We start from the raw sequence: 24,571 nt of genomic DNA on the forward strand, positions 1-24,571 counted from the left end.
TCCTTTCATCACAATTTGGCAAGTTAAGTGAACCTTCTCATGTTCACAGACTTGCTTTCACTTGTACCATTTTGCATTAGTATGTTTGAATTCTGTCAGCATAACTACCCTCCTTCAGATCTCATTTTCACCCTTTTTTACACTGATAAAATGCCACAAACGTCAGTGGAATTGCACCTGTTTTACACTGGTGTAAGTGAAATCACAGCACATCCTAATGGTTGGTGTAAGAGGCTGTAAGATTTAACGCCAGAACTGCTATTGCCTTTGTTCTTTGCTTACTCCACCAATCAGATTGCACTCCCCTTCAATGCAAGATGTGGCTGGAGCAAAGAAGAGTTAAAGAGGGCAGAAAAGTCTTTGTGAGCCAAATGTGAACTGTGTGACATACCTTTTTCCTGAGGGTCCTTCTCTGTCAACTCCGGTTGATTGAAGATGTGTGGCTCAGAGAAGGGAGTGCTGTCAGATTTGGCAGGGAAGAGGATCAGCTGCTTTTTGTGGCATGATCCCCTGTCTGTCTGGTAATAATCTCACTGGAATAACTGCCAGAAGTGAATGTTCTTGAAATGCTAGTTGCTCCTTTTCTGTACTTCCCATAATGGGTGAATCCAGGCAGGGCAAACCAGCAGTAGTGCAGAATAACCTGAAGAATAAAGCAGTGGGGCAGCCCACAGGAGTGGTGATTTTGATTCAGTTGGCCATCATGGCTTACAAGAGTCCATTCCCTATAAAAACAAGTTTGGGGATATGTACCAAGAGCTGGGTAGGTGAGGGAAGTGCTTGCACAGTATGTGGCTGTACTGTAATGGACTCTCAGCTTTGCTGATATGAGTCTTGTCACTTGCAGAAGCACCAAAAATTCTCAGGGTATAGAATATCTCAAATTTTTAAAAAAATCTTCTGTACCTCAGATCTATTCGAATCATCAAGGTGACCCTGGACATACACCTTCACTCAGAAGAGGCTTTAAGGACTTCCTGGTAGCTGTGTAGCCTTTGTGATTAATTTCTTAATGACCCACATTTGCACAAAGCACTGAGTGCACAATTAAATAAAGATCTCTGCATAGTCTCTGGGTCCAGGAGGTAGAGAATGTGTTTGGCAAATGAAAACTGTCACAGGCCCTTACAATCTGGAATATTTTCCCCTCCTTTTCCAAAGCTGTCTGATGCTAATTGGTCTGGCACATCTTGTGCATACTTCACAGTCTGATCTGGATGGTACCAAAGCACCTTTTTGTCAGTGTATTCTGTTAAGGCTGAGTAGGATTTTAGAGGTCTGGCCACAGTAATCTTTATGTTTGAAAGGCATTTAAAGCCTATGTTAAGGTCTTATTCTCAAAATTGTTTCTATGTACAGAGTATCCACTGGGCAGGAAGGAGCTGTTTAAATTATATATACACCTTGCCAGCATTCCCAACAGTATTTAACTTCCCATTCTCTTATTATTCGTCTCCATTTCTCCAACTTTAAACTTCCTTATGTGCCGCGGGTTAAATTCCATTGAATTCCTGCTTTCTAAAGATACTCCATTGCTGGGGGGAAGTTAAAGGACCTGGGTATATCACTTGAATTCAGAAGGTTGATCCATACAATAAAATGTATGCCTTTCTAATCTATTCTATCATGTTTTTATACAGTGCTCATCACTGTAGTGTCTGAGAGTGTCTGGGAGCATTGAACTACCTTGGCTTTAGTCTAGCTCCAAGGTACTGAGCACTCAAGCATCTCATTATTGTCCATGGGACTTGAGGGTACACAGCACCTGCCAGGTTTACAAGATTGAGCCCTTTGCCATTTTATACACCATTCATTCTTTCACAGATTGTTTTCTTTCCTTGGTTATTCTGTTTCTGCTGGATATTTATAGATATGTGAGCATATTCTAGTCACCTTATGCCAGTGCAGAGCCCCACTGGTTTCTATCGGGTGCTTGTGTGTGTGAGTCAAACAGGAGCTGGCCTTGTATCTGAGCCATTATCTCTTCTCACCAATTTGCCTTGGAGAGAAATGATAGGGAGGATTTCATTCATTCTAGAAACAAAACAAAACAAAGACACCATTTCCTGTTCATATCATCAGCATGCAGAGAAACTGACACAAGAGGAGAATACATTGTGCCGGAAAGATCTCTTGTGTTGGCTTTGATATCTAAACTGTAATGTGTCACTGTAATCAGACATTCCCCATCTCTTAACAATCCTCAGAGAACAAAAGAATCAATAGAAAATTTGCTTTCTCTCTCTCTCTCTCTCACTCTCTCTCTCTCAAAATTCCCTTTGCCATTTTTTCTCATTCCTGCAGAGTAAAAATCAACCCCATCGTAGGGGAGAATACAATGTTTACAGCACATTCCAGAGCCATGAGCCTGAGTTCGATTACCTGAAAAGTTTAGAGATTGAAGAGAAGATCAATAAAATACGATGGCTTCCACAGCAAAATGCAGCCTACTTCCTTCTTTCCACCAATGGTATGTGGCAATAATAATATATTATGCTTTGACTTTCATCCATGAATTCCATGTTACTTTCCAGATTGAACAAAATAATTTTTACAATCCCTCTGCAGGGCAGATAAATATTATTTTTCCCATTTTAGAGCAGGGGAAACTGAGGCATGAGAGTTTGGCTTGCTTGAAGTCAGTATCAGAGACGGAAATAGAACCCAGTTTTCCTGGCTTCCAGACGTCTTTTGCAACCAATAGGGTTACCATGTCTGAACTTTCAAACAGAGGACACCCCTCAGAGGGAGTATATCTGTATGAATACAACATGAGTTGATAGATACTAATACAAATACACTCCCTCTCAGGGGTGTCCTCTTTTTTGAAAGTTCAGGTGTGGTAACCCTAGCAACCAATAGACCACTAAGGTTTTATGTTTATTCAGGCTTCGACCCTCGGAAGTGCAGAGCATTTTTGACATCCCTTGAAATTAATAGAGAAATTAAGTGTGCTAAGTTCCTCATAGGAGCAAACCGATGCTGCCCCTCATCCCAAAGAATCTTTCCCAAGAGAGAAATACATGTAGGGAGGTGAACAGAGAAGGCTGTGTTAAGTAAGCAAGGTTTACCTTGTAGTTCTAATCTTAGTTCTACTCTTTTTGATTTTTATAAATGATCAAGCACTGAACTAACATTTAATCGGCCATGCCCCACTGCAAGGGTGCACAAAGTGAAATGTAGGTCCCCTTGGAGGGGGGACCTGTAATTTCATAAGTGGGAGCACAGCATGATCGTGCACCAAGCAACAGTCCTATTGAAATACCCTTCCTCTGTGATCCTGGAGAGAGCAACAGAGAAAGGGAGCTATTTAAAACAATTATTGGGGTCTGCATTTGTAGCGATCACCTGATTTCAGCTGGTGTTGGTAACTCTGAACACCTCTCAAGATCAGACTGTTGGTGTCCATATAAGCCATACATGTGAAGTGAAAAGAGGCAGAGAATCGAGAATTTGGAGGACCGGGTATACTTAGGTTGGGAATTCAACACAATCAGTTGGCTTCACTCTGGCCTCACATACACTTGTATTGCCAGTGATACTACTCTAGATTTTACCTAGCATACTTGAGATCAGCATTGAAGCCCAACCTCAGTGAATAAAATTCTTCAATTTAGAAGACAGAATAGTTAAAAAGCCTTGAAGTCATTTTTGCTGCTTGTTTTCTTTTGAAAGAAGCTCTTTTGAAAGGAGAATATGCAAATGAGGCATCAGATATGTAAATCTGCCCCTTGTTTACGTTTTAGCTTTCACTCATTTTCATGCGTCTTTCAAAAGCGTGAAGCTAGGCTGTGGCCACCCTCGGCCAAAACTTCGAAATGGCCATGCTAATGGCCAAATTGAAGAATAGTAATGAGGCGCTGAATTGTATATTCAGCGCCTTATTGGCATTCTCATGCTTCCATCTGTGGCGCTTCGAAAGCACTGCTTTCAAACACACGTGGCTTGACACGGCTACAGGGGAGTCCATTTCAACAGGACCCCGCACATTTCAAAATCCCCTTATTCCCCTGATCTGAGAGGAATATGGGGATTTTGAAATGTGCGGGGTCCTTTCGAAAAGGACCCCTGTGTAGCCGCGCCAAGCCACATGCGTTCAAAAGCGGCACTTTTGAAGCACCGCAGCCAGAAGCATGCAAGTGCTAATGAGGTGATGAATATTCAATTCAGCACCTCGTTAGTATGGCCATTTGGAAGTTTTGGCCAAGTGTGGCCACAGCCCCAGTGTAGACACAGCCATCTTATTTTTCAAAAGAGACATGCAAATGAGGGAAATTGGAAATGCAAATGAGGCACAGATTTACATAACTGGTGCCTCATTTGCATATTCTCCTTTCGAAAAAGTTTCTTTCAAAAGAAGAAAAGCTGTGTAGATGCAGTTGTTTCTAAACAAAATAGGAAGAAGGGTTCTTTCGTACATGAGATTTACTTTCTAAAGAGCCCCATCTACACTGCTTTTTTTTCTTTCAAAAGAAGCACTTTTGAAAGGAAAATATGCAAATGAGGCACCAGATATATAAATCAGTGCCTCATTTGCTTTTTCGATTTCGCTCATTTGCATGCCTCTTTTGAAAGAGGAATGCAAGTGTAGACACAGCCAATGTGTGTAGAGCCTACATATTGAAATAGCTAAGTGCTATTTTGAAATGCATTTTTGTGTGTAGCTGTGTTATTTAGAAATAAGCTATTTTTAGAATAGCTCTTCCAGAATAGCTTATTTCAAAATAAGGCTATAGACAAACCCTTGGTTTGCTTGGGAGTTTGACAAAGAGGTTAGCAAGGACAAGCATAGGGAAGTAATGTCTGTGACTCACGGGAACACAGACAGTAGTCAGAAAATATCACCTTTATTATTGTTTCTTCTGTCAAAATCCTATTTAAGAAAATCAAGAATTGCTCTATTATAAAACGTGAGTTTAAAGAGGGATAACAGGACCCAGCTACAATTTGCTGTTGATGCATGTTTCATCAACACACCCGGGGTTCTGCAGTCAATTTACACTTGTTCTTTTGCCACTAAACAGGGAGTTTTCCTTCTATTTATTGCCCTGATTATATTTTTGGATCCTGGATTTTTTTAAGAAAAAGCTGTAGCTGATTTGTTTCAATTTGCAGCTGTGTTCAGCTGAACAGCTTTCTATTATGCTCAGATAAATATCAGGAGTATTCAGTGATATTACTTGGGATGAATGGGACTTTTAAGATGGATGTGACATAATTAATTCAAGAGTAAAGGAGGGGTCTAATTATCTACCATAGCCAACTTACTTTGTATTATGGAATTTACTCTATTGATCATTATAATAAAATTCAAAGAATTATTAAACTCATTTTGTGGGGGGGATCATTGAAATGCAATGAAGATTAATTACAGAGTATAATGCTCTGTTAATTGAGTTTTTAAATAGTGTTTTGATTAACAGGGATATTATCATTCCATTTGGGATGGTGTTTCAGAGGCTTGCAAGATATCAGAATGATTTTTTAAAATATTCCCATGTTATTCTCAGTCTTTTTGTTGTTGTTAAACTAACCTCTTAGAAGGAAAACCCCCTGAAGTTAAATGGGTTAATAAAAACAAAATTAATGTCAATCTAGTGGAATTGCTGTGTAAGGTAGAAAATTAAGATAAAAGGTGAGATTGAGTGTTAAAACTGGTAGAAGCAATGATAAACTGCTAATAGAGTATCTGCCAGGCAAGAGAAAAGAAAACACCATTATTGAGAATAAAGACCACATGTTCCTAGGGTTCTTTCACCTAAAAGCTTTCATGGCACAGGGTAAACAGGATGTCAGAAGTTAAAAATGCCAAGGAAATATGGCAGTATGGGAATTCAGGTTGAATGTGCAGTCTATAACAAAATGCCAGTTTCCATTAAGGTGGTGTAAGGGACAGGTGGTTTAAACTGATTTTTAAGTAAATTACTGACATGATTTTATTATGTTCTGGGGATAGCCCGTTTACTATGTTCACAGTCTAAACTTTAAAGTATTGCACTCCTTCTAGATTTCTTTGTCTGAGTGTATCCATAGACTAAAACAAAACTGATGGAATTTGATGTCTGTTGTGTGCACAGTATTTTTAAAGTTCATACACAAATGACCACTGTTTTTTAAACACTGGTGCATAGCTGCAGTGGTTAATGATTCCATTGGCTACTGAAAAATATTTGAAGACATGATGGATAGAGCACTCATGAATATTACTCTGTAAGAGGGCGGTTGGGCTTGATGCAGGAATTGAGTGAAATGTTGTGCAAGAGGTCAGAGTAGATGATCATAATGGTCCCTCTCTGACCTTAAAATCTGTGAATTGCCTTGTGTCATGATAGTTTGAAGTAATAAGATTGAATAAAAGGAGTAATAAAATAGGCAGTACGGCAAAATGTGGAAATGTGGTGTCTCATCAGCATTTAGTATATTTCCAGTTATTTATTTGCTCATTTGGGTAAAGTTTATTTGAAAATCATACTTGGAAGTAGTCACTTTCACCTGTATTACTGCCGTGCAGCCTGGTAGCTTGTGGGACCACAGGCTGATTTAACTTAGGTGGTAAGTATACAGATATGGGCAAAGGGAGAAGAAAGACTATATGGATTTGACCTGCAGGTGGGGAGGCCTAAATTAAGCTTCTCAGCAGACTTCTACCTTCTCAGAACAATGTAAAAAGCTATTTCCTTTTGTAGCCAGTGCCCATGTTAGAGTTTCTATTGATACACTGTGGCATGTACTAGATAAATCCTAAACTCTTTATCTAGAATCATGTGATCTATGGTCATAATCTCTGCAGCTGAGCCCTGCGAAATCACTTCTCAAATAATTTGTCCACTAATATGTTTGTTTTAGTCCAACAGTCTTCTTAAGTTTGTAATAAATATGTCCACAGATGCCTGCAGCAATATAAAGGCCAAATATCCCTGGAAGAAAGTGCTAATGGCAAAGAGCTTTTCTTTCCATGGATTTAGAGCTCATTCAGATAAGACAAGGAACAGGAACCAGGAACCTTTTTTATATTTAAACCAATTTTTGTGACATTAGCATTTCCATCAAGCATTCCCTTTAGGATTCCTGTCCAGTCAGGCATAATTGCATCTTCTTCACTCTTCTGTTCTTCCAGATAAAACTGTGAAGCTATGGAAAGTTAGTGAACGAGATAAAAGACCAGAGGGCTATAATCTTAAAGATGAAGATGGTCGCCTCCGAGACCCCTCCATGATTACTATGCTACGGGTGAGTTAATTGTGACGCCTCAGGGTCATGGAATCTTTCTGTGTGTGAGCTTGGGCAGAAAATTGTCACTGTGGTTTATTTATGGTGGCACATGTGATGTCCTCATGTCTTCGGATGGGTCCTTGCCTCCTGGAGCTCATGGTTTAAAGACAAGATGGGGGTTGGAGGAGAAGGAAGAGGTACAACACTATAAGAAAAAGTAGCCATGGTGTTGGTGGGAAACATCTTGGTAAATTATTATTATTACAATCACAGTGATAATGCTTTTGTTGATACTTGAGCCTGGAATGCTTGCAGTGTTGAGTAGGCTGCTTTTGCATGCATGACAAGGAGGTCCGCTACAGCTGTGGGACTGCAAGGCAGAGTAAAGGCTGTGAAGCTGGAGCAGCCTGAGAACCTTGACCAGTCCTCTGCTGTGGTTTCAAGGTGAGTGCAGTCTCCCTTTTCTTTTTGTGTGGGTTCTGGGTTCAGAGCAGCTGAGCCCTCTCTCGTCACAGAGGTTACCTAAGAGTCTGCTGCAGTAATGAGCTGAAGAGTGTAGAGCCCCACCAGATCAGAATAGAGCCCCGCACTTGCACTGACACCTCTCAGAAATCTTTGGCACGATTTGGTATTCACGGTAGCTGCTGTAAATCTAGAAACCTGCACATACTCATGAGCTTTATTTATTCTGAATGAATTTATGAAGATAAGTAAGAAATGCTGCTGCTCCCTTTAAATATGAAAGTGAACAGAGAGACGTCGCTGATATGCCTGTAGTAAATTCAGTTTAGAGTCAGATGATAGGACATGGTGTCACATGGGTCATTAGGGGGTAAATCCTGTAGCTTAATGTACAAGCTGAATTACAGGACTCTGCTCGGGAGAGCTGCAGGTCTGAGCAGCACTGTAATAAGGGCAGGTCAAGGCTCCAGTAAATTGCAAGGCCCTTCCCCTTCTATTTCCAGATTGTCCGTGCTGGCCCCTTCCCTGGCCTAGGCAGGCAGCTTCAAGGAGCTAAGGGGTTCATCACCTCTCCTATGGTGAGGGACTCTGCCCATGGCTCTGGGAGGAGGCCCAGTCCCGTGCTGCTGCTGCCTCCGTGTGCATTGGGAGGCTGGGCTGAGCCGCAGCTGCTTCCCATGGGGTGTGTGCAGACAGAGTGGATGGGGAGATCTGTTCCCCAGAACCCCACTTTCTTCTTCGAGTGGTCCCCGTGGGTGCTCCACAGTAGGTGTCGGGCTCGCCCCGGTGCCACAGCTCGGAAAATCTTCAGCAGTCTCCGTTGGGTCGCACTTGCGCCGATGCGCGTCGGCTCTTCGCGCGCTTACGGTCACGTGCGCGATCCGGTCCCCACCAGTTCTTTCTCAACCGCTAACGGCTGCAAACGGAATCCTCTCCGGCTCCAACGCCTGAGACAGATAAATCTAATTTTTTCTCATGTTAATAGTTTTTAACAGTTCATAGTTAGCCGTTCAATAGTTATTATAGTTAGTTACTCTGTTAAAAGTCGTTAAAAGCTAAAGAACATCTTAAAACCGCAGCGGCCGCCTCCAGGCGGGCCCGCTGCTTTTGTTTGTCAGCTTTCAAAGGCCAACGGTTATTAACATCACCTAATAGACTGTTAAATGTGCTATTAGCACCTAAGGACTCAGAGTTAAGTTTTAACAATGCCATCCCCCGGCTTTAAGAAGTATGAATCTTGCCGGGAGGCCATGCCTGCTTCGGATGGCCATAGCAGATGCATACGATACCTCGGGGAGACGCACGTTCCCCAGAAGTGCTCCCATTGTTCCAAGTTGACTAATAGAGCTAGAAAAGATCGAGAAATGAGGCTGAAGATGCTGCTAGTTGACAAAGCGCTTCAGCCTGCCTCATCGGAGACAACGCATGCGGAGGGCTCTTCAGGATCGCACAAGAGGAAGGCTGCCTCTTTGACCTCCTCTGCGCAGAAGAAAAGAAGAGCCTCACCTACTCGATCCCTGCCCCTTACTGTTGGGAGCGGGACGAGTGTAACAAAGGGCGCGCGCACGCTGGCTTCCTCCACTGGTAAAGCCACGGCGCATGCAACCACTCAAGGCCCTGCAGCTACCGGGGAGACGGCACCGAGAGCCATGCAGGCACTAGTCAGTCCGGCACCGGCTACTGCGGCACCGATCGAGACTTCCCCAGAGGCACCGAGGACGACGGCACCGGGACCGACGGCACCAGTGACGATGGCACCGGCGACGACGGCACCGGCAACAACGGCACCGGGAGCAGTGGAAATCAGCATGACACCTGCTCCGGTACCAAGCTCACCGATAAGACCACCCGAGAGGGTAAAGGCTAAAACGAAGACCAGGCACCGCAGCCCCTCTCCTGAGGTAATTGCGCTGCCTCTGTAACCACGATCACCACTGGAGATTCGACGGGCAGCAACACCTTCAGCCTGCCACAGACGTCCTTCTCCTTTTCTTCGGAGTCCATCCCAGGGGTCTGCACGCTTTTCTCCATCATCTAGCAGAGATCCCTACGAGTCCTCTCACAGAGGCTCTCCTCGTACGTCGGTATCATCTTGGAGGTCTCGACATTCCAGGCACCACCCTTACATCCTTGGGTCGTGGTCCAGGCCTCCATCGCCGGGCCCCTGTCCCTGTTGCTACGACCACCATCATTATGCGGGGCGTCAGCATAGGAGGTCGACGTCTCACTATGGATCCCGGTCGACCACCCCTCAATGCCACAGTGTTCTGCTTCCACCTGGGGGAACACCATGAGTTCCCCAATCAGAGGCTGGGTCTAAAGACATTGAACCCCACCTCGAAATTCCACAAAGGCAATCACATCAATACAGCCAGGATCCAGAGGAATTGGAGGAGAGATACCATAGTGATGCCTCCTCATCCTCGCCAGACGAGGCCGTGGTCCCTGGAGACATTTCTCCCCCAGATGACGTGAAACAGTTCCAGGAGCTGTTCAAACGAGTAGCTCAATCCCAAGATATTCAAGTGGCGGAGGTGCAGGAGAAACACCACAGACTCCTTAAAAACCTCAGGCCTCCATCTTCTAGAATTGCTATTCCTCTGGACGATGCAATCATGGAGGCAGCCACTAATATATGGCAGACTCCAGCATCTGCTCCTCCTACCAACAAAAGAGCGGACAAAAAGTACTTCTTCCCTGCGAAAGGTATGGAATTTCTATTTAGTCATCCACAGCCAAACTCGCTAGTGGTTGAATCGTCCCAATACAGGTCCAGATCGTCCCAGTACAAATCTGGGGGATTGGACAAAGACATAAAGAAGCTGCATCTTCTGGGTAGAAAAGCCTACTCCTCCTCTACTCTGTTGCTCCGCATGGCCAACTATGCTGCTCATTTATCGAATCACAATTTCGACAACTATTCCAAGCTCACTGCCCTCATGGACTTCCTTCTGGAGGATAAAAGGCCAATTCTTAAGGCAATTGTGCAAGAGGGCTACGCAGCTTCTCGAGCAGGCGTGCAGATTGCACTGGATGTGGCGGACACAGCGGCCCGCACCGTGGCCACTGCAGTGGTAATGCGGAGAGATTCATGGCTTCACACATCCGGCATTCCAAAGGAGTTACAGGTCAAAATTGCAGACCTCCCCTTCGACAAAATAAAATTGTTTGCTGAATCGACCGACTCAGTCCTACACTCGAGCAAAGATTCCAGAGCGACACTTCGGACTTTGGGGATATATACCCCACCCTTCAGAAGGAAGAAATTTTATCCTCAGCAACGCCGTTATGGTTACCAACAGCAGCGTACCCAATTTCAGCGGGGGTATGATCAGGGACATCATCAACAAACACATTATAAGGGCCCTAGGCGCCGGCCTCAGCAGGGCAACGCCTCCGCAGGGCAAAGTGCAAGACAGCAAGTTTGACGGATATGTCGAGGGCCGCGAAGCCAAGACTGTACCTCAGTGCCAATCTCAGTACATGTTCCATCACCGACTCAAGCCATTTTACCCACAATGGAAAAGCATCACGTCGGACAAGTGGGTATTGGAGATTGTAAACATGGGATACACGATCCCCTTCCAGTCTTTACCTCCACCAAATCGTCCCACCGCACCCCTTCTCAGAGACCCCTCTCACCTATGGGAATTAAGGCAGGAGGTCAACCACCTCCTATTCATAGGGGCGGTGGAGAGAGTACCGGAACAATTTCAAGGCAAAGGGTTCTACTCCAGGTATTTCCTGACGGAAAAGAAGACAGGAGGGTGGAGACCCATTTTGGATCTACGCGCACTGAACCAGTACCTATGCAAACAGCGCTTCAAAATGACTACGATGGCTTCAATAATCACGACACTAGACCATAGCGATTGGTTTGCAGCCCTCGACTTACAGGATGCGTATTTTCATATCGCAATTCATCCAGCCCACAGGCGTTTCCTCCGGTTCCTTGTGGGCACAGATCATTTCCAGTACAGAGTCCTCCCATTCGGACTCTCTTCAGCAGTCAGAGTCTTCACCAAGACCTTAGCGGTGGTGTCGGCATACCTACACAGACAGGGAGTTTTCATTTTCCTGTACCTGGACGATTGCCTGCTAAAGGGAACTTCCCGGGCGGAGGTATTACGGATGATACACATCACCACAAACACATTTATCTCACTGGGCCTCATCATCAATTTCTCAAAGTCAAAGACTGACCCCACGCAAAATATAGAGTTTATAGGGGCTCGGATAGACTCAGTCATGTCAAGGGTGTATTTACCCGAGGCTCGTTTTCGTGCCATCAAATCTCTCATACAACTACTAACGTACAGCCCCACTGTTCCAGTTCTCACGTGCTTACACCTGTTGGGGCATATGGCAACCACCACGTTTGTGGTGTAAAACGCTAGGCTGCATATGCGAGGATTGCAGCATTGGTTGGCAACCGTATACAAACCCTCAATCCACACCGTCCACAAGAGGGTGTCACTTACAACAGAGGCACGAAGCTCGCTAACATGGTGGGGAAACCCCAAGAATCTCCTAACAGGGGTGCCCTTCCGCCAACCGCAAATTACTGTGTTCATTACAACAGATGCCTCCCATATGGGATGGGGGGCTCACATGGACAACAAAACCACTCAAGGATTATGGTTTCCCGCGGAGAAGACACTGCATATAAACATATTAGAGCTCAGGGCAGTGTTCAATGCGTGCAGGCATTTTCACAATTATCTGCGCGGAAAAATAGTCGGCGTGAATACCGACAACACCACCACTATGTTTTATATAAACCGACAGGGGGGAGCCAGGTCTCGTATGCTTTGTGCGGAGGCGGTCCGACTCTGGAACTGGTGCATCGCCAACAGTATAATCATAAAGGCTTCATACCTACCGGGGGTCCACAACGTCAAGGCGGACCAACTCAGCAGACAATTTGTGCCCACTCACGAGTGGCAGATCCGTCCAGACCTACTTCACCAAGTGTTCCGCAGATGGGGTTTTCCCCAAATCGACTTGTTCGCCACCCGAGAAAACAAGAAATGTCCCCAATACTGCTCCAGAGCGGGCATGGGACAGGAGTCTTTGGGGGACGCCTTCATGATCCCATGGAAGGGCCCTCTACTTTATGCGTTCCCTCCCACGACACTTATACACAAGGTCTTGGAGAAGGCCAGAAGGGAGAAAGCACGCATGATACTCATAGTCCCAACCTGGGACCGGCAACAGTGGTTCCCATTGCTCTTGCGCATGGCTCAACATTGGCCATTTCCCCTACCAACAGTACCGGACATTCTCACTCAGGCTCGGGGGTCAATACTGCACTTGCACCCGAAGAGACTTCGGCTACAAGCATGGCTAATCCATGGCTAAGCGCCTTAGAGACTACATGCTCAGAGGGAGTACAACAAGTCCTTGAACATAGTCGGAGAACTTCCACCAGAAAGACTTATCAGCACAAATGGTTGCGTTTTTCCGAATGGTGTTCCTCCAGGCAACTAATACCCCAGGAGGCCACCATACCTATGATTCTGGATTATTTGCTACAACTCAAACAAAATGGACTTTCGCTATCCTCTATAAAGGTGCATCTGGTGGCTATATCAGCGTTTCGGCATGAAGAGGATGGATCAACCACATTTGCCCATCCTGTTGTCTCGCGTTTCCTAAAGGGTTGGTGAATCTGTACCCACCTCGGAAACCAATACCGCCGTCACGGAGTTTAGACCTAGTTCTACACACCCTCTCGGGACCGCCCTTTGAACCATTGGCTACGGTCCCCCTTTGACTACTTACTATTAAAACGACTTTCCTCCTGGCAATCACGTCAGCTCGCAGAGTGAGTGAGCTCGCGGCCATAATATCCACACCACCCTGCACAATCTTCTCAAAAGAAGCGGTGGTCTTACGATTACACCCAGCCTTTGTTCCAAAAGTCTCTTCAGACTTTCATATCAACGAACCAATAGTGCTGCCCTCGTTCTATCCTAAGCCTCACAACTCAAATGAAGAGGCACAGTTGCACTTACTTGACGTAAGAAGGGCACTGGCCTTCTACATCGATAGAACTAAACCTTTCCGGAAAACGGACAGACTCCTGATGTCCATTGCATCCAGGTCAAAAGGAGAAGCGCTATCTTCACAGAGGATTTCAAATCACATTGTGTCTTGCATAAGACTGTGTTACGAGATTCGCAAGACTCCTCTGCCAGTTCCGCCAAGAGCCCACTCTACTAGGGCGATGGCGGCATCAACAGCCTTCTTCAAAGGCATCGCGCTGAGAGATATCTGCAGAGCGGCGACATGGTCTTCCTATGATACCTTCGCCAAGCACTACGCCATGCACAGGATGCTTCATGAGGATACACGCCTGTCGACAGCAGTCCTTTCACGGGCAAGCTGCGCATAAATCGGGTACCCACCTCCTTTTTCAGTGGGGGTTACTGCTGGGTAGTCACCTACTGTGGAGCACCCACGGAGACCACTCAAAGAAGAAAGAGAAGTTACTCACCTGTGTAGTAACGATGGTTCTTCGAGATGTGTCCCCGTGGGTGCTCCACTACCCACCCATTCCTCCCCAGTTCGGAGCTCTGTTTGTGTGTTTTTCAGGGGCATCCGGAGCGGTTGATCAGGAACTGGCAGGGACCGGATTGCGCACGTGACCGTAAGCGCGCGAAGAGCCGACGCACATCGGCGCATGCGCAACCCAACGGAGACTGCTGAAGATTTTCCGAGCTGCGGCGCCGGGGTGAGCCCGACACCTACTGTGGAGCACCCACGAGGACACATCTTGAAGAACCATCGTTACTACACAGGTGAGTAACTTCTCTTTATGCAGCCAGGGGCCTGGAGCCAGTCCCAGGCAGCCCCGGCCTTTGCCTGCCTCAGCTCCAAAGCTGCAGCCTGAAGGTAAGGAGGGGAGAGCCCTGGACAAAGAGCTGGCAGTGGCACCATTTGCTGCAGTGCAGTGCAGAAATGTGGCAGGGGACTCAGTGAGCCAGAGGGCAGTGACGGAGAGGGGAACATGAATGTGGAGGTGGGCAGGAGGGGGAACAGGGATGCAGGTGGTGGGAGGAGCCATGATGCCATGGGGTGCTGGAGAGTGGCTGGTGGAATTCACAGGAATCAGGGAGCTGGGAAAGAATTCTGGAGTTCAGGGAACCAAAGAGGGGCTGTGGAGTAGGTGCTGTCAGAAGCTGGAGGGAGAATATGGAAGCAACTACACCTTGGCTGGTGAGGGGAGAGACAAAGGGCACGGGAAGGAAGGGTGTGGTGAGAGGGACACTGGCAATTCATCAGCCCAAGGCGTGGGGGGTGGCAGGGATGCAGAAGAGGGCAGGAAGGGGGAACAGGGATGCAGAGGGTAGGCGGGGGCCAAGGGACTGTGGGGCGCTGGAGAGAGGCTGATGGAATTGACAGGAATCAGGGAGCACATAAATAATAGTCTCTGGAGATATTTTTTAATCTGGAGGAGAGGTGGCATATGATTAATAATTTGCCCCAGGCACAAAAATAGCTAGTTTCGGCTTTGGGACTGAGGTGGAAAGAATCCTGTCTGGTCTTGCTGGAGTAGCGTATCCCACTCTGTCCCTGCCTCAGATCTCCACAGTCTGCACCTCCTGTGTTGGTGAACATATCTGGCCCATATTTGCATTCCTGCCTGGTGATGAAGAAGTTAAAGCACTTTTTCCTTAGTGTTTGACTTGTGTTGTTGGCATGTAAGTACATTCTATAATTGAGTTTTCCCTCCCAATGTAAAAAGATTAAAACTGGGCTCCCAGATCAACTGTAAACACCTAAGGCTACATTTTCCATTTACTACAAGGAAGATGCACGTACAAAATCCATTAAAACAGTTTTCTTCACAGTCACTGGAATGCCTTTAATTTGCCTTTCTGAGGGCTGTACCAAGCTGCTGTCTTATGTAGTTTTCTGGAGCTGGTACCTAAAGTCCAGGCACCTTGCATCAGAGAATGCTGTGGGGGAGTTGTCTCTATACAAGGTGGGACTGATGATGCAACAGCTGTAATGTTGATTAGCATTTGAAAGCTGTAGCCCTTACTAGCAGTTTTCACCTTACCCATACTTGTGCTAGTAAATTTGGCCATCCTCAGGGAGGATGCAGCAATGTTAGAGGATCTCAGGCTCTGATCTTTCATGTGCATGCCAAGAGCTAGATTATGTCTGCTAGGCGCAGCCCTGAAGCAGGGATGGGAGGTACTGAGGGAGCCTCTCAGGTAATTCAGTCAGGTGTCTTACCAGGACTCCTGTGGAGTGCACTCTGAAGCTGAAGCTCAGATGCTTTTTACATGCATACAGGTAGAGCCATCCCATCCATAGAACAAGGTGGGACAGCCACCCCAGGCCCTACATTTTTGGGGCCCCCACAGCTGCCCCAGACATCCTATGGATGGGAGCAGGGAAGATTACCTGAGACAGGGTGGGGGCAAGTAGCAGCAGACACAGGGGAGGGGGTCACCTCCCTCCAGCCTCCTCCATTCCCAGGCACCCACCACATGGAGGGAATGGCAGCCTTTTCCATTCTGCTCTGCCACAGCTTCCCAGCCCACTGAGCTACACTCTACACAGGCGTCTGGGAGACCTCCCCTCCCAGCCACCTGCAGCGAAGCCAGGAGGGTGCAGTGGAGTGCCACATGGTGAGTGCAGGAGTCTTGGGGGAGGTGACCCCCTATGGCTGCTGCTGCGGCCCTCCACTGCTTGCTCCAGATAATTCCCGGACAGGCTGGTCAGGGAGGGGACCAGGAGTCAGGGTGGAAGCAGAACGGGGAAGAGGTGGGCTCTGCCTCAGGGATGGGTGCGGGGGCGGTATTGTCTCCCCTTTCCCCAGGATGGTCCTGAATACAAGACATACTCTCTCCATGCCTGGCCATATCTGCTAGCTGATGCAGTGGAGGTAGAAGGCGAGGGGTCCCATCCTTCCTCCTGCCTGCCTGGTCATTTCTGTGGAGGCTGGCACTACAGGCATCATCAGCATAGAGTGGTGGTTCTGAAGCCTCACCAAACTGTGAGTGATCCTTGACCTGGAGTGTGAGAAGAAGAAGGGGATAAGCTCGTTGTATCCTCTCCACTCCCCACAGGGTCAGTTATTATTACAGAAGCAGATTTTCTGTTTAAATACAGAGCAGGATTACATTTGCCTCAGCTTGTTATTGAAGATTTAAAAGAAAAACTCCTGATCAAACCTTGTAGGCCTAAAATCTCCACTGAACAGTCCATCTGATGTTGTGTTAATCAAATGAAACCAGATTGTAATTTATTCATGCTGCCAGGAATTGCATTGCAAGACATTGTTTGGGGGATTTTTAAATTATTTGTTGCTATGATTACCACTGGTTCACTTTTATAGTTCCTGGTTTCATTAGAGATCAGGCCAACAAAAACATTTAATAACACCTGACTGCTAATTAATCCTTGCTGAGAAATGAATGACTTCTGTATTAAGTTGCTCCTACTTGCTGGTAGGCATGTTTTAGTTGGTTGGGTTTTTTTTTTGTTTGCAGAGCAAGAAAACATTTGATTTCTTGATTTTCTGTATGTATTGTTGTAGTGTTTAAAGTAGCATTTCTAAGTCGATACACTGTTACTTGGGAAAACCACCAGAATCATTTCTCCACAAGTTAAACATCAGACTTCATAGATTGCCATCTGCTTACAGAGCTGGGAGATGGCCTTTCTTTTAAAGAGATATTCTCTTCTGTCTCTCTTGGTGGTCACTTGATAATGAGTAGGAGATCTCCATGTTACCTTCCTATTTGTGAGTCCACTGAGAGCTAATCAGCCTGATTCTGGAGTCGCAGGTCTTATCAAAGAAGAGGCAGGTATTGGTAGCTGTTGGAGGGAGGTGGGACAGTTTTTGACACTCTGTTTTCTTCTTCTCTGCCTGTCCTCATCTACACTGTGGCAGGACCTCTCAAATTGCGCCACTCCCTCATGAATTACTGTTCTCCACTGGGGAGAGTCTTGGGCAAGGTTTTCCTAAGTGTCATCACCAATGCTGCACTTTTTCATGTGTGCCTTTACTATGTCCTTATATTGCTTTCTCTGGCCCTTAACACTCCTCCATCCTTTTTCCAACTTGGAAAACAGAATCTGTTTTGAGGGGTGCTGATCAGACATCCAAACCACATGACCAGTCCAACTAAGTTGTTGATGAATGATAATGGCTTCAATGCTGGTCATATTCAACTCTTCCAGGATGCTAGTGTTCGTGCATGTATCTGCCCAAGAGATTCTCCTGAGGCAGCATTGATGATATTGTTCAAGTGCTTTCAAATGATGCTTGTATGTTGTCCAGGTTTCACATACGTACAGTAGCACTGGGGCAACCGCTGCATGGTATGCAAGGATCTTTGTCCTGGGATAGACGTCCTGGTTCTCGAAGACCCTTTGTCTAAATTAGGCGAAAGCAGAACTTGCACAGCTCAGATGATGCTGGATTTCTGCATCAATGTTGACTTCAGCAGAAAGATGACCAATAAAGCAATATTAATATATAAAGATATTAAAGGTATGATGAATCTCCCCTGGGTGCCATCTGGAACCATGAAGCTGGCTGGCTCACCAGCATGGTCACCTTTCAAGCTACAGAGCCCTTCATTCTACAGCGTCACTAGCATTCACACAGGTAGGAACACTCCCAGCTGCAGTTAAATGCATGCTTTCTAACTACCAGTTTCCCAGCCTCAGACCCCAGAGCAGTACCATTATGCCCTTGTCAGATCTGTCCAGTATATCAGTTTATTGCCTGATCCACTTCTCCCTCTCTGTAAGGAGAACAATGCACACTTGTGGTAACTAAGTAGAGATTTTTCCCAGGCACTCCATTCAAAGCTCATTGGTTGAGACTAAAACAAAAATACGTTTATTAATTAAAAAAGATAGATATTAAGTATTTATAAATTATAACTAACAGATCAAAGCAGATCACCTAGCAAATAAACAAATGTGCAAATAATCTTAATATGCTAGATAGTTTGGATATGAACTAGCAGATTATCACCCTAATTGGTGGCACAGGCATGCTGCAGATTATTAAGGCACAAATTGCATCAGCTTTACATCTTGGGTTTCTCAGGTCTTCATTCACAGGCTAGAGATCCCTTTCACCTGGGTCCAGTACTTCCCTCAGTTCCGTCTTCATTCTTCAGGTGTTTTGAGGTGTCATCTTGAGTGACGAGTGAAGAATCTCCGATGGTGTCCTTCCTTGCCTTAGATAGTTTTTGCATATGGTGGGTACCTTTTGTTTGACGGAACAATTTGTGGGAAAACACTGATATCCCAAGATGGAGTCCAGCATCATGCAGCTTGGTTGTATGTCCTTGTAAAGTTACAGCAACCAGTATTGACGGGCTGTCTGTAGCATTCTTACGAAGGCCCACCAAGTTGAGGATAAACTTCTCCCAAGGTAGTGGTGGGGAATCATTTTTGGGTCAGAAAAAGGTCAGTCAGGGGCCACATACAAGTGAGCAGAAGAAAAATACCCTCACTGACATGGCCCTTAAGTGAGAAAGTTCTCACAGATGTGGCCCCTAAGAGACAGTGAAAAAGACACTCACCTCACTCCCCTCAAGCTACAGCCCCACAAGGAGTGAGGGGAGGTGCCAAGGTTTAGAGCTTTCTCCCAGGTCTGAATTAACTCTTTTGGGGGTCCAGGGCTAGTAGTTTTTATGAGGCCAAAAATTAGGGATTTGATGTATGGGAGTGTTCTGCTGGGGTGGCGTAGGAGTGTGGGAGGGGGCAGAGGATTGGGACACCGACCTGGTATAGCTCCCAGGGGAGAGAGGTGTCTTTGCACGGCTCTCACACTGCAGGGAAGTGCTCCCTGCAGACACCACCTGCCGCAGCTCTCATTAGCCATGAAGCCCCGCTAATGGGAGCAACAGGAGGTAACACCTGCTGGGAGCACTTCCCTGGAGCACTCAGAGCCCCTTCCTCTCCCTTGCCAGGCAGAGCCTGTGGGCCAAATCTGGCCCATGGCCTGCTTTGATCAGGCCCATGATGCTCAGGCTCCTCCCTCCAAGCCTCTTGGGATAGATCAAGACAGTTTTCAGCAACATTTGCCCATAATTTGTGTTTTATTGCCACTGGGATTATTATTATTTAGAAATAGGCTAACTCATTTTGCCTGATACCATGCCAGCTGGGATTCCGTGGGTCTGAAAGCTGAACTCATACCTTACTGAATTTGCCTTCCATTTGGGAGAGGCTGAGATAAGAGGAGGAACAATGAGAAGAATGGAGTAGAAGAGAAAGACAGAATGATAACAGAAGAATGGAGAGAGGAATTCTACTAGAACAAGGAACCCACTTATTCCAGCTTAGTATTTAGAGATACATAGCCTCTTAAAAAGCCTATGCACCTCTAAAAACAGAGATTTAATTTATGGAACCAAAGTTATGTGATTTATTTGAACTGGTTTTGCAAACTAGAAATGCTTTGCAAGATATCCATTCTCATAGCTCCACATGCGTTGATGTACATATGAACTCATTACCAATATGTGGCCCAGAAGTATTTGGATCCAAAGTCCCATAGGCCAGCAGGAGGGGAGCTCCAATGTATCTTAAGACTGTTCAGTTTCCACCATTCTTGATGGAAGCTTGTTTCTTGGAAACATCAATATAATGTTTGTGAAACTGCAGCTGCATTTCATTTAGAAGTTAAGTCAAGGTGAATTTATCTGGAGGCACAGCACCCTTTTTCTATTACTGGGAATGTCTGTATTCCAATGACAGGCTCAAAGGGACAAAATTCAAAGGACTCTCCCCAGAGACTGCCTGCTGCTTTCAGAGCAGTTACTTACATCCACTGAAACAATGCAATGTCCTTGTGTTGAGCCGCCATCAGCCATTGTGTTACATTCTTCAGGACTGCTGACCTTTCCTCGACTTCATCTCATTGGCAATTGAGCTGCAGAGCTTTTGTTGTTCAGAATGTGCTTAAACCCCCAGCCTCACCGTTCTCCTCCCACGAACGACAAAAGCTTTGCCACAGCAAGTACTAATGTAAACTAGTGTAAACCAGGATGAACAAAGTGGGAGTAGGCCCCCTAAGAGGAGAGGATGAAATTTTGTAAGGGGGGACACAGCACAATCAGCTGCTGAGTCTCAGGCTCATCCGTCACATTAAAAACGTTGAACTGTATGAAATGTTACTGTAATATGTATGTATATTCACACTTATGTACTGATTAATAAAGTTCTTACATTCTACAGACTTATTTTCTTACACACTGCTGAAAGGGTTTTTTTTTAATATGAACATAACCAAGATTTCCATCAGCTTGGATTACATTACACAGGTTGGGGTGGAGCTGCTAATTACAAGGATGAAAAGTGGGGCCCAGCATAAAGAGTTTCATCACTGCGGGTAAAAACAACAAAGCAAAAACCGCTCAAAATGTGTGGAAGGTTTTTGTTGGCCTAAGTGCTGCAAACACTTTAAATTGCCTGACTTTTAGTGATACAGCTGTGTCGACACAACCATGTTGCTAACAGCTGTGTAGTAGAGACATACCTACAGGAAGAACAAACACCCAGTGCTCCCTTAGCCAACTCAGAGTTCAGAGTTGATTTTCCAATTGATTAAAGCGGCTGATTGCAAGCAATTGTCTTACCCATCACCATGCTCTTTATTATACTTGGTACAAATATTGGAACAATGAAAACAGAAGTCAGCCCCATATGTAATTACAGTATCACAGTGGCAAGTGTACAGCCCACATTACTAGAGTTAACATTGTTGAAGTGTTTTCTTTGTAATTCTTCAAGCTTCTTCTTTCTTTCCCCCTCCCTGGGCTCCCTGGGGTGATATGATTGACTATGGGAATACTCGTGTGTGATCAGTATAATGGTGCCTCAGTTGGATACTTCTGTGGTTATTAAAATTAATAAGAATAATTCACTATTGATTACTGTCATTATCTGATTGTATTTGACTGGATCCTGGGGTTCTCATCAGTAGTCACGTTCCTTTGAGTAGCCTCAAAGATCAACTTAAACCCTGTTTTAAAAGTCATTTAGTTTTGTATTATGTCTGCCTCTCTGTCTCTCAGGCTATGTCTACACTACTGTGATCTGTTGACAGAAGTTACTGTCCAAGGATATTGTCTGACAAAACGTCTGTTGACAGATCATGGCCACACACAAAAAACCAGATCACTCTGTCAACAGAAAGTGGACAGACTGCCCGGCCGCGCTCTCGACAGAACAGGCAACCAGAAGCATAGCAGACAGAGTTGCCTGGGGACCTGGAAGCCCTGTCTGTCGACAGAGGGCCCCCTCAGAGCATCCACACAGCTGTTTTGTTGACAGATTCTGTCAAGAAAGGCATTCTGCCTCTTGAGGGAGAGGCGGAAGTCTGTTGACAAAAGTGCCAAGTTCTGTCGACAGTATGTTGACAACGCATTTTTAGTGTGGACGCTCCTTGAATTTGGTCAACAAGCTATGTAGACATAGCTTCTGTCTTAGCTTCTGGCTTCAGTGGGAGCTGAAGGGACAAGGTTACATGGACTCTCATTTACATCAGTGAGCTTTGGGTACAGCCTGGTGGCAGCACACTACGTGGGATTTAGCCATGAGACTTCTATTAATGTGTCACATTAAAATGTATTTGACCCTCAGTGTGAACTTAATCACATCTTATTTTGTGCAGAACAGGCAGGCTAGTCTTTTCCCTGCCTTCAGACTAGAGAGCCATTGTGCACTCTCTCCTTTCAGTAAGTGTTTGTCTTAGCCTTCATCAGCATTAGAACTGCTCATGGAAACACATTTTGAAATAAGCAGTGTCTTACCTTTACTAGCAAATAGGAAATCTATGACAAACAGCAGCCGTTGTTGAAGTTGTAGGCATTCCCTGGATACTGTGGCAAGCCCTACCTTCCTCTGTTATGACCTTTCTCTTTTTGTAACCTTTCTTTGACTGCCATTAAACTATCTGGAGATTTGAGATCTGTGAAGGTCAGAGACTGAGGCGGGAGGAAAGTAATACAGTGCTGGTCTTTTTCATGGCTTTGAAGTCAGTATTTTATCACTGTCAAAAATGAAATCCTCCTGGACCCAAGTGAATTTTCTCTGGATAATAAATTTTATGTCATATAGTTTTCTTTTCGTTATTGTGAACCATTCACATGACATGTCAGACAGTGGAAAGTAGGAACAGTCAATGATCTGTCTTAATGCTCTCTGATAGTCCTCGTAGAGCGCTTGGACTATCATTTGGCATATACTAAATTGTAACATGCTAAGGTTCTCTGTGTTTCCATTTCATACTACAGTCATACCCCGAGATACGCCCATTTGGGTTACGAGAATTCAAATTTACGAGGAGTTTCATTTAATACCCCTACTTCGGCTTACGAGGCATTTTCTCGAATTATGAGGACCAATTTGGATTTTGTGTGCCTCAGCGCATCTCTCCGCAGCACCTGGCAGTGGTTTCCCAGAGCCCCCGGCCTGGCCTTTACCTTGACGCTGCTGTGGCTGGTCTGGGTCTCCTCCTCGGCCATGCAGCAGCAGCGCGCCCTGGCCTGGCCTGCGGCCGTGGGCTCCCAGGCACTCCTGCGAGACGTGGATGCTGAGCGCACAGCCCATCCCGGCCCCGCCCCTGCCACTCGCCCCCAAGGCGACTAGGGGGCTGCTTTTGCCCACCCTGTGCAGCTGTGCCTCGGGTGCTGCTTGCCGCCTGCTTGTCTGCCACCGGCAGGGCCTCTCTGCCACGCAGCCCTTCATGAGTGAGGCATCACCCCTCGCCAACCGGGGGCCCCCTGTGCCTGCCTAGCTCTCCACGCAGTCAGCCCCTGGCACTGCCCCCTCCCACTTAACCTAAGCTGCGCTCAGGCCGGACTGCCTCCCCATGCCCTGCCCACCCCCTTGCACTGGCCCCGCTTCTGCACCTGCGGGCTGCTACTTGGCTTTGCGCCCCCTCCAAGGTGCTTTTCGATTTCCATTCCCTTCGCAGCCCTATCTCTGCACCTGGGACAGTCCCCCGGCCCTGGGCTCTGCTCCCCAGGCCGCACTATTTTATTACAATATTTTAGTGTAAATGGATGTAAATTTTGGGGCTTGAGAACGCATAAAATTTTTTCCCATTTTAATTAATGGTAATTACATTTTTGACTTACAAGAATTTGCCCTAAGAGGGGTTTTTCAGCAACGAATTACCCTCATAAGGCAGGGGAAGACTGTACGTGCCATATTTGTGTATATTTAGACACAGACCAACTACTGTAGATTCAAGTAACATCCTATCACTAAAGCCAGATACCCCACTGCAGCAGTGAAATCCAGTCCTTAGGAATGGAAGTATTGCCATGTGTGATGGGGCCAATGGTCCATTCACTCATACGCCTCTCACAGTTCCTTTGTGAGTAAGTTAAATGCAAAATCTATAATGCATCTGGACAAGAACTGTACAACTGGCAGAAAACTACTTCTGGCCCAAGATGGTAATCATTTTGTGCCATCACACAAAGTATTTGGGTCAAAATTATTCCTGCCTCAGTGAGATCCATATGTTAATTGTAGGATTTCTAAAATCATATTTCAGCTTTTTGACACATTTTGCTTTTTAGCTGCAGCGGCTCACACAGCAGAGCCTTCCATCAACATGTCTGTCCTTGGAGCATAATGGGTACAAAAATACTATCATGCACTGCTGATTTCTGAGACCCCAACTGTTAAAAATAGATATCCCCACATGTGCACATGCTCTCGATTTTCAGATGGCCTGTGTGTATGCCTAGAATTCCACTGGCCTGACACACTGAGGAGTGAAGAGTAGCAAAGTTGAGTAAATGTTGCCAGGGCAAAAGGAAATTGTTTTGTTTTTCTTGTAGCAAGTTATGTTTGAGAATCATTTTGCTTTGTCTTATCCCTGAGCTCTCCCATC

At 45.9% G+C, this 24,571-nt stretch overlaps 1 protein-coding gene across 1 annotated transcript in view; it reads left to right on the top strand.

The window, feature by feature from the left end:
- Nucleotides 1-24,571, top strand: part of PPP2R2B (protein phosphatase 2 regulatory subunit Bbeta) — a 280,404-nt gene that overhangs the window by 198,958 nt on the left and 56,875 nt on the right. Inside the window, exons 3-4 of the mRNA XM_075009495.1 lie at nucleotides 2,305-2,470; nucleotides 7,118-7,230. Coding sequence (XP_074865596.1) covers nucleotides 2,305-2,470; nucleotides 7,118-7,230 — 279 coding nt within the window. The remainder of the gene's footprint in view (nucleotides 1-2,304; nucleotides 2,471-7,117; nucleotides 7,231-24,571) is intronic.

This window comes from Carettochelys insculpta, chromosome 15 (assembly GCF_033958435.1).
Source record: "Carettochelys insculpta isolate YL-2023 chromosome 15, ASM3395843v1, whole genome shotgun sequence".
Classification (NCBI taxonomy): domain Eukaryota; kingdom Metazoa; phylum Chordata; order Testudines; family Carettochelyidae; genus Carettochelys; species Carettochelys insculpta.